Source organism: Pseudorca crassidens, chromosome 6 (genome assembly GCF_039906515.1).
Source record: "Pseudorca crassidens isolate mPseCra1 chromosome 6, mPseCra1.hap1, whole genome shotgun sequence".
Lineage (NCBI taxonomy): Eukaryota > Metazoa > Chordata > Mammalia > Artiodactyla > Delphinidae > Pseudorca > Pseudorca crassidens.
In genome coordinates, this window is record NC_090301.1 from 39,225,860 (window position 1) to 39,241,267 (window position 15,408).

Genomic DNA, 15,408 nt, shown 5'->3' on the forward strand with positions numbered 1-15,408 from the left:
TCAAAAAGAATAAATTCAGATTTCCATTTTTAGATCAGTAATTCTGGAGGAAAATTATCAAAAATACCTATCTAAAATGGAACTATTTTGAAAACTGGTTATAATGGATACACTGGTTTCTTATGAATAAATACTGAGCTATACCAGTAACTATAGAATTTTATGGGGACCATACCTGAAGCTTAAAAATCAAATAGTCAATTCTTTTTAAATGGTTGTAAGTTTACTATGTATATGATGAACTCACTTCTGACTCTTCACGCTACTTTGTTTTCCAAAGATTAATAAAGCTGAGTGGAGATTTCTGCTAACTGGTGGCATTGGACTGGATAATCCTCATGCCAACCCTTGTACGTGGCTTCCTCAAAAATCTTGGGATGAAATATGTCGACTAGACGAGTTGCCTGCCTTCAAAACCATTCGTAGGGAGTTTATGCACTTAAAGGATGGGTGGAAAAAAGTATATGATAGTTTGGTATGTTTTTATCCCTCTTGCTTATTTCAGAGTTTTTAAATGGAGAAAATAATGTCAAACAATTTACTCTTATCTTTGAATAAAAACAAGATTTAAGTAAGCTTTAAACTGATCAAATATTAAAATCAGTGCTTCGATTAAACTATCCCCACCTTCAAAATTGGTAGTTCTGTTTGCACTTCTATTCAAATTCCTTGAAATATATAGAGATGCAAAAAAGCTGCATGGTCCTTAAAAGTACTCTTTTTGAATTTCCATGGCAGGTTTTTTATTTATTATCAACTTGTACCTTGGCAATCATAATGGCAGATGAGTTAAAATTTTATAAAACAGATATTGTTTAGATTTTCTGAATACAGGACGCAAACTAATAAATATTTGTGTCATTTGATGAAAGGGAAAAGCTAATAGTTCTCAAATAATTTTCATGAGACCCTATCTTGCTAATTGGAGATAGCTAACATATACCATGATACTCAGTTTCCCTTCTAGAATACGTAGGAATTGTTGCCTTCCCTCACTTTTCTTTTAGTACAAGGGCTAATATTTTGATGATTCCCAGTTAATTTTTTCTATTGTTTCTACTCTCTGGACATTCTGCTTTCCTTGGGTTTAATATGCAACAGTTCTGTTGCAGGGGAGGGTGGAGGGGAAAAAGAGCCAGATGCGTGGAGAACACTTTTTCTTTGGTGACCTGTTTGTTGTATTATACATGATACTGAGATTGTGTCTACACCTGAATTTAAATATTTTGGACTGGATCTCTTTTGGATCGCTCCTAGTTAGTAACAAAACTACATTTCCCAGAGGCAAATATGTTTTTGTGTATAGTTGATTCTAATTTAAATAGAAATTTCCCTATGGTAAAGCATGGAGATTTCTGATCTGAGATACTACATAGCCTTCCTAAACGTTTCAAAGGTGCAGGTGTCTTTTTTTCCATGTTTACTCCTCCTCCTGGAATCTTGATACCTCTCTTCTTGCATATTTTTAATAGCACTCTTTTGACTTCTTCTTTGATATACACATTCTCAAATATCCCTTTCTAAAAAAGATACCAAAAATTCTTCAAAATAAGAAATAACACATATCCTTCTTCCTTCTTTTGCAATAAATGGGTTTTTTATAAATAGATAATGAGAGTAGTTGGTAGGTTTTTAAAATGCCTTTGGAGAAATAATGGGGAAATCTAATGCACATCTATTTTTTTAATAACAGGGATCATTTTGTGCTATTGATTAATATTCATATTGACATTTACCTGCTTAATTCATGTCTTAGTTTTGTTGTTTTTAGTGGCATTTTAAATTTTCTTTTTGTATCTTATTTCATAACTTTGCCCAACCTAATAAAATTTACATTAGCATTCTTGATTTCATTTAGTCATTATATGAAATTAAAACTCGATTTAAAAGTCAAAATACTGTTTTTGGGGGGTTTTTTTCTTTTAAGTAGTCTTCCAAATAGCATTGAGTTATATCCACTGTCATTTTAGGAGCCACATCATGAGGTTTTTCCTGACGTTTGGGAAGATAAAGCAAGTCAGTTTCAAAGGATGCTCATCGTTCGTTGCCTGAGACCGGACAAGGTAAATGTGGTCTTTGAAAGCAGCTCAGTGAGTCCAGTCCCTCCTCTCTCCACAGTCCAGCCAAACACGTGTTTCCTTATGTAATCATGGGTCATGGGGGACGTAAAGGAGCCTGGGGGAAATAACCCCACTTCCTTCTAATGCAGCCATTTTTCAAAAAGTGTATATTTATTAAAACCACACTAAATTAGTAACTCACCAGATTGTATTTTATAGTTTTATTTATGTTATGATTCTTCCTTTTATTATATGCTTCCCCAATTCCTCACAATCTACTTCCTTTACATGCAGTAATCTCATTTTTATTCTTACTGTTTCGATGAAATTAGTCAATGTGGTTTACATGAAGCTGATTTACTAGACTTTCTGGCTCCTCAAATGCTATGCTGTACATGGTTTTTTGTTGGCTTTTGGAAAGCTAGTAGAATATTAAGACATTCATCACTGCTAACTACAAAGGAAAATGTCAATACTATTAATTTTCATTTCTTTAAATAATAAATTATATAACCAGTGAATCAGCTGACCTGTCATATCAACAAATTGCAGTACTCATTGACATCCTCATTTGTATTATTAAATTCCATTTAAAAAAACAACTGTTCACTTAATTGTAAAGACCCATACCCACAGAGATATCTACATACTCTGAGAAAATGTAGACATTAGGAGTGTGGGAAAAATAAATTGAACAAAATATTCTAATTGTCCACTGTTACTGCTTGAGTAAAAGTATACATAATTATTTCAAAATTTACTGTATTCAGAATTTGAGTTGCCAAGGAATATAATACAATACTTCCATTCTAACAACAACAGAAAAAGCAGAGCTTAGATGGTAAAAGCCGTGTATTTTTTTTTTTTAAGTTTTTCTGCACATCAGTGATAATATAGGGTAGCAGCATTCTTTCCTCTGTAAGCCATGGTCTGTTCGATAAACACATGTCATTCTTGCTTGACTTGGCAGTGTGGCCTTAGCCAGGGCCAAAGCATTGGTTAGGCACAGGGCCTAGGGCCCATGATACTCTTAGGGGTTCATGAAAATGTTTTAATTTCTTTTAAAATGAGAAAATAAATCCGTCTGTATTATATTTGTAATTATACCAAAATAGTTGTAAAATACAATTTTTTATATTTATTTATGGAAGAAGGGACCCGCGAAGTGCCAAGGGCCCCTGAACGTCATAATGCTGCCCAGCTCTTAGATGCTGGAAGTACCTCCCGTTGTTGAGGATCATTATTAAACTGATGAAACATCTCCCCCTTGGTGGCCCTTTTAAGAATGAATTTTCACTGGAACTTTAGCGTTAAGCATCAGAAGTTTTCACTTCAACTATTAAATATGGAAGAATATGAAATGCTTCAAACTCTTGCCGAATACGGCTTCTTCCTTTAAAACCTTTTATTAAAATTTTCAAAGGTTTTTACTTTGTTTTCTAAGCTAAAGACTGTTCTGCTAAATGACTCTGCATGTACCATTGACCTTCTCCCCTCAATATTTGATAAACAAAGAAGTTTCTGTTCATGTTTTATATTGTTTAATTAGAAGTGATTGATGAACCGTTTCCTAATTGCAGCAGTTTCATCTATAAATATCTTTTCCCCAGTTTGTTTTTAAAAATTGGACATTTTAATCTGAAAATATGTTGAGCTACCAAACAGATCCAATATTACTTTCCACAGTCACTCTCTTTTTAAAGTGTATTCGAGGGAGCTGGGGAATTAGATATTCAAGCTGAGGAATTTTTGTTTGTATCTTTTTGTTTTTCAATCAATTGAGGTTAAACTTAAGGTTTCATACTTCTCTTGCCTACTCTGCACAATACTTCAGCACCTTGTCTTATAACTTTTTCTTATACGTTTCCATATCTCCTCTAGAGGTTTTTTTTGGATTGGTGGATGAATGTAGACATTAACGCTACTCACCAGTATTTCTGGTTCTCCTCTCCTGAGTACACTCGAGGTGGGGGCATTGTGGCCATAAACCTTGCTTTGGCCAGTAAGATGTGAGCAGAAGTGTTAGGGCAGAAGCATCTCACTACCAGTGTGAGATTCTCCAGGGCCCTCCCCCCCCCCCCCCCCCCCGCCACCAAAACTGTGGAATCACGTGTGGATATTTAAGTGCCATAAACAGGCTGCAGTGCTGAGCCAGCACAGGGAGAGTTTGTTGCCTGGACACCCAGATGACTTTGCTGGGACAAGAAATAAGCTTGTGTTGTGTTAAACCACTGAGATCTGGAAATCGTTTGCTACTACAGCATAATTCAATTTATCCTAAGTGATTAACTAGTTACCATTATCTATACTATCTCACCCGTAATCCTTAATATAGAAATGATTATTAGTATGCTCTTATATTACTAGCAACCTCAAATCCTTCAATCTTGCTGTTGCCAGGTACTTTAATTCCTAGTGGTAAATCGTTGACGTTAGAATCTATGTATTTAAAATTAATATATGACTATTATGCTTTTAAAAGAATGATTTTCCAAAGCAAAATGGTATTAGCATGCCAGAGAAAGGAACAGTGCTGTATGAGGCTAATAACTGGGCTAGTACTACATAGATATTATTTCTTTGCCATCTCTAAGTCATGAGTGTATCACCCCTAGGAAGATCAGCAATTGTTTGATCTCTAGTTTACAGTATATGTTATTTGTCAGCACAATTTTTTCTGTCTCCTTTCTACTGCTCTCCCTTCAAAACCAACTCCATCCCATGGTAAGAAGCCACAGATGCCAGGTTATCTAATGCTCTAGTTTGGAAAAATGTAACAGATGCTCACTGAATCACCAGTAGGAGAAATGAGATGGGTTTGCACCTTCCACAGAATTTAATAGTTTATAGTGTTTTATTGACAAAAGCATATCAGATGGATAAATACGGAGGTGTGGAATGTTTTGAGCCCATTTACAAAATGAAGAGCTTCTGGCCACAGTTCTCTCCTTCTGGACAGTAAACAAAAAGCAATTTAATCAGCTTTCAATAAGAAACTTGTCAAATATAAGTTAATATGTTTCTCTGACCTCAGATAAATCCCATAGGAACTTGCAAGACACAGAAGAACATACATAGGTGACCACAAACTTCTTTTCTGCCTTTGGGAAGATGGCTGCCTGAATTAGTCTATAATTTTTGTTACTGACAGATTTTATCGTATAAACCTGATGCTGGCATAATCAGATTGCAGAAGCAAACCCAATTCCATCGCCTTCCAAACTGAATAGCTTGCTTCAGGAGTTACTGTTCAGTCTTGGGAGCAAGCAGGTCTTATTCAGTTTTAACATTAAAAATGAAACAATGAAACTTGTGCCCACCCTCACGCAGGCACCCCTAACTGGGTTCTCTGGCGCTAACATTAAGAATCAGTTTCCACCAGCCATGTTTGCATGAGCGCCGTGGACGCTGCCAGCCTGAAACACTCACAGAAGAGGGGCCGTTTAGAACTCAAACGTCCTAAAAGTGAAACCACGCACTTAAAAGCCATGTGCTTTCGTTGTGTTTGTAAAATTATAATTTAGTGAAGAAGTTAGCCTTGAGAGGAGAGAGGCTATTAAAAAACCATTTAGTTTTCCTTTGCTAATTGTTGTTGTTGTTTTTAATCTAGTGAGAAAAGACAGCCACAGGAAAAGAATAATAGGGAAAAGGGCAAGGACAAGGCCTGAGACAGGCAGTTAGGATATTTTTAGTTTTCTGCCATAAGCTTGATATCTGTGCCCATTCAAAATATCTGAAACATGAAATAACTTATCAAGAAATGAAACTTGATGTATAGATGAATTTATTATTCTGTAATTTTTGTTTAGAATTTCCGTAATTAGAATCCCACCTTCACAAAAGGGAGCATCCTAATTTATTCATTCATTTGTTCAGTAGATATTTATTGTGCAGGAACAATATATGAGTAATCTTGTTAGGTAGATCCATGCCAACGTGGCACTTATACATGTGTTATTACCCTTCTATACCTTTCCATAGTTTTTAATTATTTTTAATGACATACAGTTGATTTACAATATTGTGTTAATTTCTGGTGTACAGCAAAGTGATTCAGTTATATATATGTATATACATATATGCATATATATATTCTTTTTCAGATTCTTTTCCATTATGGTTTATTACAGGGTATTCAATGTAGTTCCCTGTGCTATACAGTAGGACTTTGTTGTTTATTTTTTATATAGTAGTGTGTATCTGCTAATCCCAAACTCTTAATTTATCCCTCCCCCACCTCCTTTCCCCTTTGGTAACCATAAGGTTGTTTTGTGTGTCTGTGAGTCTGTTTCACAGATAGGTTCATTTGTGTCACATTTTAGAGTCCACATATAAGTGATATAATATGGTATTTGTCTTTCTCTTTCTGACTTACTTCACTTAGTATGACAATCTCTGGGTCCATGCATGTTGCTGCAGATGGCATTATTTCATTCTTTTTTATGGCTGAATAGTATTTCACTGTGTATATATGCCACATCTCCTTTATCCCCTCATCTGTCCATGACATTTAGGTTGGTTCCCCAACTTGGCTATTTATACCTTTCCATATTTGAATGAATCTGTTGTGGAGGGATTAAAAAATTTAAGTACAGGTATTTCTTCACTGTTTCTCAGCTCCAGACCCTCACACCCTCAGTCAGTCTGTCTCTCTTTCTCTCTCTCTCTCTCTCTCTCTCTCTCTCTCTCTCTCTCTCTCTCTCTCTCACACACACACACACACACACACACACACACACATATACACATACACACATCCATACCAGGAGTGACACTCTTTTTAAAGTATTGTGACAAGTCAATGAGTTTTACTTACAAACCTTGTGTGGATAGAGGTTCTGGAGAATGCACTGTTAAAATTTGGCAATGTTTGTAACTTTCTCCAGAGGAGACCCCCTTTTTGAGATTCTTGGTAGCTGCAAATTGCTCCTGCAATTCGCTTTAAGTTCAGAAAAGTTGTGGGGTGGTGGAATTGCTGTCCTAATTTGGAGTGTTGTGTGTTACACACAATTCCATCCTCGGATATAAGTAGGTGTCCAGTCAGAGAGGTTCTGAAGCTTTCAAAAAATTCTTTGTGCTCTTGTCACTTCATTACTTCTCTTCCTGGGATGCTTCCATAATTTGTTAAGCTAGATACAGGGATACTGGTTCATTAAACATACCTTTATTACTTGCTTGGCACACACCTAAGCCATCACCCAGAGATGAGTGGTGTAGACCCTTCATCAGAAAAAAGGAATGATGTACCTGAGGCTGTACCTCAGCCATACTGCTTTCTACAAGTCTGCTCCCACAGCAGTGCCTGACAGGGACCCCCAAGCCCCAAAGTTCTGCTCTTTCTCAAACACGCTCCCAGAAAATGCACGGGCGTATTCTCAGAAAGTTTACACGACGTAGTTTCGCCTGTTTCTCGGGAGTATGGCTTCTCTTTCACGGTGCTTTTCCTTTTCTTTTTTCAGCTGTATCGATCTTTGTGGTATAGGATTGTATAAAGCACACTAGAATTTCTACTTCTGAGTTGTGGACTTTGGAACATGGTCAAGTTTTACTTAAAACTTAAGTAAAGAATTAAGGTTTTTTATATTCTTTATCTAGGATATGTTGAATACTCACTAAAAGGAAGAAAAATGCCTTTGAATTCTGGTGTCACTAACCACCCACCTTTTATTAATTCAATAATGTATAGTTTCTTTCTATCTAAAAGACAACTGTATAAAGTGATGCCTTTGACTCTTTACCAACATTTATAAATACCAAAGCGAATGTAAGGTCCTTTGTTATAAAACACCTTTGAATGTGAAGTTTTAAGGTTTTAAGCAGATTTTGAATATTCCTTCAAACATATTCTTGTCCCTTTCTAGATTATTCCAATGCTGCAAGAATTTATAAACAACAGATTGGGACGTGCATTCATTGAACCACCCCCGTTTGATCTATCCAAGGCATTTGCGGATAGTAACTGCTGCGCACCACTGATTTTCGTGCTCTCTCCTGGAGCAGATCCCATGGCTGCCCTTCTAAAATTTGCCGATGACCAGGTACCTTAAACGTCTATTTTTTTTCCTGCTGACCTGCTTGTGTCAGTAACCTGTGGACATTCAGACAGGGCCTTCTCTTATACTGCTCCCATAACTCAAGGCCTCTTCCAAAGTGGCATTCAGGTGGTAACTGCCCTAGAAATAGACCAGGGGGTCACAGACACCATATCTGGAAGCTGTAGACGAATCAGGATATAGGAGAAATGAATTCTAGACAGACATTCCCACAGAGTTCCTTAAATAAACTTGAATAGAAGTTAGGGGCTAATGGATTTTTTTCCTCTGAACTTTATGCAGTAACCAAATTAGTTAAGATATAATTATTCAGAGATCTGGAGGAAACTGGGGCAAATTCATCTGTCTATTCATAGTTTTCTTTTCAGCTTTGAATTTTAGGAGTTGCTGCTTGATACCTGGGCTCTTCCATCTCCTCCTCATATTAAAAGTCTTCTTAATTTTTTCCCGTCCCTTATCTCAACAATCAAAGACTCTACAGAATTTTTCATTTATTACCATGACTGTTTCCTTCATGAACTGGCTTGCTTTTTGTCTGTTTATTGGCTTCTGAACCAGTAAGAGGTTTTAGGGCTGTATGTGCCCTAGAACCTTTGAGGGATGCTGCATGATTAAATTTTAATATATTTAATATTAACATTTCCTGTGATGATAATATTGATTCTTCTTTAAAATGTGATTGAAAATAACATCTTCACTATTCTTGTACACAGGGATGTGGAGCATCAAAACTCAGGTCTTTATCTCTTGGTCAAGGCCAAGGGCCCATAGCTATGAAGATGTTAGAAAAAGCTGTCAAAGAAGGAACATGGGTTGTTCTTCAGAATTGTCACCTTGCCACCTCTTGGATGCCAACCCTCGAGAAAGTTTGCGAGGTAAAAACGCAAGCTTATTTTTATGAGATCATAGTTCCCCAGTAGAATTAGTGATGTACATGCCATCTAAGTAACTCCATTCCTGTCCTGTAATTTGAGGGTTTCAGGATGGCTGGGTTATAGGACAGATGGGTTCACATTGGGAACTAGAGGACAGCACATGGCCAGGCCTTGCCGAATCTCTCCTACTAGAGGCAAGGGCTCATCCCGTGGGTCAGAAATATCCTTAATCAGAGGAGCAGCCTCAAAGATAGGAATAAACCACAGGGTAGACAGAACCCAATTTACTTTTTACAGCAGTGGGCCAAAAACAACAAAGAAAGCTCTGCAGGGGGAAATTAGTGTGGCCCCTCTAAACCAAAAGGCTTCAGGATGTAACTTTGCTTTAATTATACTTCTCACCCACTTAGCTAGTGACGCTGCCACAGAGGATGAATCTGAAACCAAAAGAGCACTCCTCCCACCCTCCCTGCAGTGGGTCACGGTACTTCCCTATTTTTGTGGGCAGAAATTCCAGGAAGAAAATCCCACGTAGCTCAACTGAATAAACAGAAAACCTGGCAATGGATTCCACGTAATTACCCGTGACTCTAGCCCTCTCTTCAGAGTCCCTCGAGCTACTAAATTGATATAACTTACACTATCCAGACATCCACCTGACACTTTAAGGAGCAGACTATATTTTCCTTTACGCCACTTGTCACCATTTTGTTTTGTCTGTATCTCCCACTAAAATGTAAGTGCTGTTTTATTCTCCGGTTTACCTCTGGCACCTTGAAGAGTGCCTGGCTCATGGGACATAATCAATAAATCTTTCCTGAGCTGGTGAATGAATAAAGCCTTTCAATGGCTTCCCACTGCATGAAGACAAAGTTCATGCCCCCATCATGACTTCTTCATTTGACTTTCGCCTGCCTCTCAGGTTTCGTCTCTGGCCACTTCCCATCTTAACTTCCGTGCTCTAGCCACTTGACCTTCTTTCACTTTCATTGGGAGAGCACACTTTCTCAAGAATGTAGGCTTCCATGATAGATGTTATTTCTATCTGCAAAACTATTCTTTAATATTTTTTGCCTTACTAACACCTTCTCAAGCTTCGGGCCTTATATTCGAGACTTTGTATTTGTGCCTGTTTCCTCATGGTTCCTCTGTCTCTAGGCTGTTCTCATGACCTGTTGAATTGTATCGTATACCCATTAGAGAGTCATCCAAGAGGGAAGAGCTGTCCCCAGTGGATGGTGAACTTGGCCCAAAGTCCCATGAGTTATGCTACCTAAGTCACTGGGCATAGGGCAGCTAGTAGGAGGAAAAATGGTACCTTCACCATTTATGAAAAAATGTAGGTGCCTTAAGCATCCTTCCAATTCCCCTACCCACCCCTTCACCAGTTGAGTGCTCAAAAATTATTTTACTGTTAAAGATTTGCAATTAAAAAAACATAGATACCACTGACATGGACAGTTGGAGGAGTTAGCAGTAGGGAGTGGGGCAGAACAGGAGAGAGGGAAAGACCCATGGTAATTATTCCAAGGCCCAATATAGCCTTCACGACAGTCATAGATGAGCGTTCTGTCATCCTCCACAGTGCAGGCCTGACTATCCCCGTAAACAAGTGGCGCTAATACTGATATGGTTTAGTGCTTCAGGACATACCAGTTCTTCTTCCCTTTCAAAATGCTCTTTTTTGTTTCATCCCTACTTGGTTTAATATGGATTTATCTGAGTGTGTTGCTTATTCTCACAACCTGGCTACAGCAAGAAGACATCATTCTTAATCTGGCTCTGGGGCACAAAAGTGTTTCTATAAATATTTCAGCAACATCAGTGAAGATACAAGACTTTTTGGAATGTCTTAGTCTTTATCACGGCCCAATCTGAATTATGTAATGCCTTTGTAAACTTTACAGTCATGTGATTTAATTGTTAACAGGGAGAGGGACAGCAACTCTGGGTCTTCCCAATGAAGTATGTCGCTTCCCTGGCAGAATCAGTTTTTAAGGCCTTTGCCTTAAACTGCAGCAATAAGCCCTATTTTGTAAAGATGCTTCCTCCCACTTCCAGCCCATCCCATGCACACATGATTGAGATTTTCCTTGCATTTTATGACCCTTTTGGATCTGGTTTCTTTTGTTGCAGGAGTTAAGCGCAGAAACAACACATCCAGATTTCCGAATTTGGCTGACAAGTTACCCATCTCCAAATTTCCCTGTGTCTGTACTGCAGAATGGAGTGAAAATGACCAATGAAGCACCGAAAGGTTTACGGGCTAATATCATTCGATCATACCTCATGGACCCAATCTCTGACCCTGAGTTCTTTGGCAGCTGCAAAAAGAATGTTAGTAATGGCTAGGTCTTGCTACCTCTGCCCCGTAAAGCAATTCAAGTGGCCCCCAGTGATCCTGGCTGTGTGTGCTGAGTAAAACTGCAAATTAAATAGGCCTCCTGCACTGTTGGTTTTGATTACTGATTATTGACTGTACTGAAGTCAGTTTTATTAATATTTTATTTTATTTCACCGCCAGCCTCATTCCTGCTCAGCTGAGATCTAGTGGAGTGTCATTAATTATGCAGCTTTCTATTTAGAAAGTCAGCCGTAAGCCATTCCCAGTACAAATCTGCAAGGTTGGAGAATCTTGTTTCAGGATATTAACTGAGCCCTTTGCTATGTGGAGCCATATCTTTAAATTAACACATAAAAATATTTCCTCCATATAACTGTAATGAGAGCCAAAAGGATTTTACTCCCTGATTGATGGGCTCATGAGGGTCTTTTTTTTTTTTTTTAGCATCACCAGGCAAGCAGGGAAGCCACCCACTGCTTTCATGATTAGAATTCTGTGTGTGAATGTTTGTGACCTAAAATTGTTTCACAGTGTTTTGCCATAATTAAAAATGGAATAGTTTCTTTTTAAGAGGGGTTATGAACCTTGGTAAGTTTTTGCTGTTAAAAAGCTCACACTCTTGATGTTGGGATGTGTTTTAAGTACACATCAAAAGAAAGTATTAAGAATAAAGAAGTACTTTCATTAAACAAAAGTCTGGGATACTAAAAAAAAAAAAAAGGGGGGGACCTGTATTTAAAATTAAGTCAAACCTTATCCTAAGCATCTAAGACCTGCTGTATGACAAACTTTTGCATGATTTGGCCCAGAGAGAGCAGGTTACCCCCAGGTAGCTGGTGAGGGCATTTCTGCACCTGGTGACTGGACAGAAGCCCTTTTGCAAAAATTTACTCCCTTTCATCCAGATCCAGAGGGCTTTCCATTAGTAGTCACACAGATTGGAAGTCCAGGCGTTTATGAACCAAAATCCAACCCCAAACCAAAATCTCAAATGCCAAAGCAGTACACCATAATCCTTTGGTTTTAACTTTTTATTTGGAAATAATTTTAAACTCACAGAAAAGTTGCAAATATAAAAGTAGTACAAAGAACAGTCCTATGCCCTTTACTTATATTTGTCTCCTGTTAACATGACCATCTGCAGGTAAGTTAGATATGTCACTGCCCTTTATTCCTAGATAAGTCCTTCAGTGTATATTTCTTAAGAATAGAGATATTATCTTATCCCATTACAATTATTATTTTAGTAAATTTAGCAAGTATACACTATTGGATCTAATATACCTAAATTTGTATTTGTGTCCCAAATGTGTCAATTGATACAGTGATGTCCTTTGGAGCATTTTCCCTGTTCACCATGGGATGGATCCAGGGTTAGTATCACATTTAGTCACCATGCCTCTTTGCTTCCTTTAATCTGGACCATTGCCTCAGCCTTTCTTTGTCTTTTTTTCATTTTATTTATTTGTTTATTTATTTATTTTTGGCTGTGTTGGGTCTTCGTTTGTGTGCGAGGGCTTTCTCTAGTTGTGGCGAGCGGGGGCTACTCTTCATCGCGGTGCGCGGGCCTCTCACCGTCGCGGCCTCTCTTGTTGCGGAGCACAAGCTCCAGACGCACAGGCTCAGTAGCTGTGGCTCACGGGCCTAGTTGCTCCGCGGCATGTGGGATCTTCCCAGACCAGGACTCGAACCTGTGTCCCCTGCATTGGCAGGCAGATTCTCAACCACTGCGCCACCAGGGAAGCCCCTTTCTTTGTCTTTGATGGCACTGACATTTCTAAAGAATTCATCCCCACCCACCACGTTGTTTTTAATAGAACATTTCTCACTTTGGGCTTGCTTGATATTTCCTCGATATTAGGTTCAAGTTATGCATTCTGAGCCACAATACGACATGGGTGAAGTCACGTACTCGAGTATCATACTGGGAGGTGCACGGTGCCCATTTATCCCTCACTGATGTTACTGATTTTGTTACTGATTTTGATCCCCCAGATGAAGCGTGGTCTGATTTCTTCATGTATAATAACTGCTTTGCCCCTTGCAACTAATAATCAGTCTGTGAGGAGACATTTTGGACCATGCAAATAGCCTGTTCCTCATCAGAATCTACCTGGGACACAGATTTAGTAGCCAGTGATGATTCTTGCTTGACCCACTTATTTCCGCTGGTGATTCCAACTCCAGCACTCCCTCCACATTTGACACTTGGCGTGCTATTGTCAGCAGCAGCCCTCCCTTGCATTCCGTTTATTTATCTTTTATTGGTGTGGACTCATGAATTCCTTGCATTTTTTCCAATGGTTTATAATTCATTACTATTCTTAAGTCTTTTGCTCAAGTTGTCCCAGAATTGGTCAGAGGGAGCTCGTTTTGTACTTGTTATAGGTCCCATTATTATTATTATTATTATTCCTCTTTCTGGCAAAAGCTGCTCCAGGCTTATCTGTATCCCAGTCCTGGAACCAGCCATTTTTCTGAACAGCCCTGGTTCCTGTTTCATGGGGAATGGTATTAGAGACCAAGATTTGGGTGCCAAACAAGTAGCATTTATTGTCCGTGGTTCGAGTCCTTTTAGAGAGAACTTGGAAATATTCCATGTACTCACAAAGACACATATGCAAATCTGTATACACACATATAGTACGTGCAAACAAGTCCATGCACACACCTCATATACATGTTTTAGGAGTAACGAGTTCCTAGCAATACCTTCAATTTCAGTCCCTCTACCCAGGGTTCTTTCCTGCTTTTCCTCATTCCATATTTGCACGTCATCAACACATTTTACTGATTTGCTCAATTCTCTAATATATCGAGAAGAGTTGCAGAATTAGCACAGCGTGTTTAACTTTGCTTCTCCCACCTTTGTGGTCAAACTTATGCTACCTCCCTCTTGTTTCACACTCTCCCTTTCAATTTTATTCCATGGGGGAAACTTTCCCCCCTGCCCTTGAATAAAACTCTGGGCAGTCTCATGGCTTTCCTGGTTAGTGTCAGGTAATAAAATGACCTATAGTCATTTTAAACTGCAAAGCCAGTCTTGATTCAGAAATCAGAAAGTGCAACACAATATATTAATCAATATTTCAACTTTTATTCAAAACGTAGGTTTCAACTCTCTAGCACTTTGCCTCGGGCCTATAGTTGGTGGGCTTCATGCCACTAGGGAAAGAGAATGGAGTTGTCATCTTTCCTTGTTTTTAATTGAAATTCATTTATAATACTGTGTTAGTTTCAGGTGTACAGCGAAGTGATTAAGTTATTTTTTTTTCAGATTATAGTCCATTGTAGGGTATTACAAGATAATGAATGTAATTCCTTGTGCTATATAGTAAATCCTCACTGCTTATCTATTTTATGTTTAATAGTTTGTATCTGTTAATCCCACACTCCTAATTTGTCCCTTCCTCCCTCTCCCCTTTGGTAGCCATTAGTTTGTTTTCTGTCTGTGAATCTGTTTCTGTTTTGTATATAGATTCATTTGTTTTATTTTTTTTAGATTCCACATGTAAGTGATATCATATAGTATTTGTCTTTCTCTGTCTAACTTATTTCACTAAGTAGAATATTCTCTAGGTCCATCCATGTTGCTGCAAATGGCAATATTTCATTCTTTTTTATGGCTGAGTAATATTCCATTGTACATATGCACCATATCTTCTTAAACCAATCATATGTTGATGGATGCTTGGGTTGTTTCCATGTCTTGGCTATTGTAACTAGGGCTGCTGTGAACATTGGGGTGCATGTATATTTTTGAATTAGAATTTTCATTTTCTTCTGGATATATACCCAGGAAGTAGAATTGCTAGATCATATAGTAGTTCTATTTTTAGTTTTTTAAGGAACCTCTATACTGTTTTCTGTAGTGGCTGCACCAATTTACATCTCCACCAACAGTGTACGAGGGTTCCCTTTTCTTCACACCCTCTCCAGCATTTGTTATTTGTTGTCTTTCTGATGAGAGCCATTCTGAATGGTGTGAGGTGATAACAGCGCATTGTGGTTCCGATTTGCATTTCTCTAATAATTAGTGATGTTGAGCATCTTTTCATGTGTTGTTGGGCCACCTT

At 38.2% G+C, this 15,408-nt stretch overlaps 1 protein-coding gene across 4 annotated transcripts in view; it reads left to right on the top strand.

The window, feature by feature from the left end:
* DNAH7 (dynein axonemal heavy chain 7) overlaps positions 1-15,408 on the top strand; it is a 247,269-nt gene that overhangs the window by 199,019 nt on the left and 32,842 nt on the right. For 3 of the 4 annotated variants that reach the window (XM_067741149.1, XM_067741150.1, XM_067741151.1), the window contains 5 exons: positions 281-475; positions 1,971-2,063; positions 7,922-8,098; positions 8,827-8,988; positions 11,125-11,325. In XM_067741149.1, the coding sequence (XP_067597250.1) occupies positions 281-475; positions 1,971-2,063; positions 7,922-8,098; positions 8,827-8,988; positions 11,125-11,325 (828 nt within the window). Of the gene's footprint in view, positions 1-280; positions 476-1,970; positions 2,064-7,921; positions 8,099-8,826; positions 8,989-11,124; positions 11,326-15,408 lie in introns of those variants that run through there. The other variant, XM_067741152.1, reaches the window with a different exon arrangement.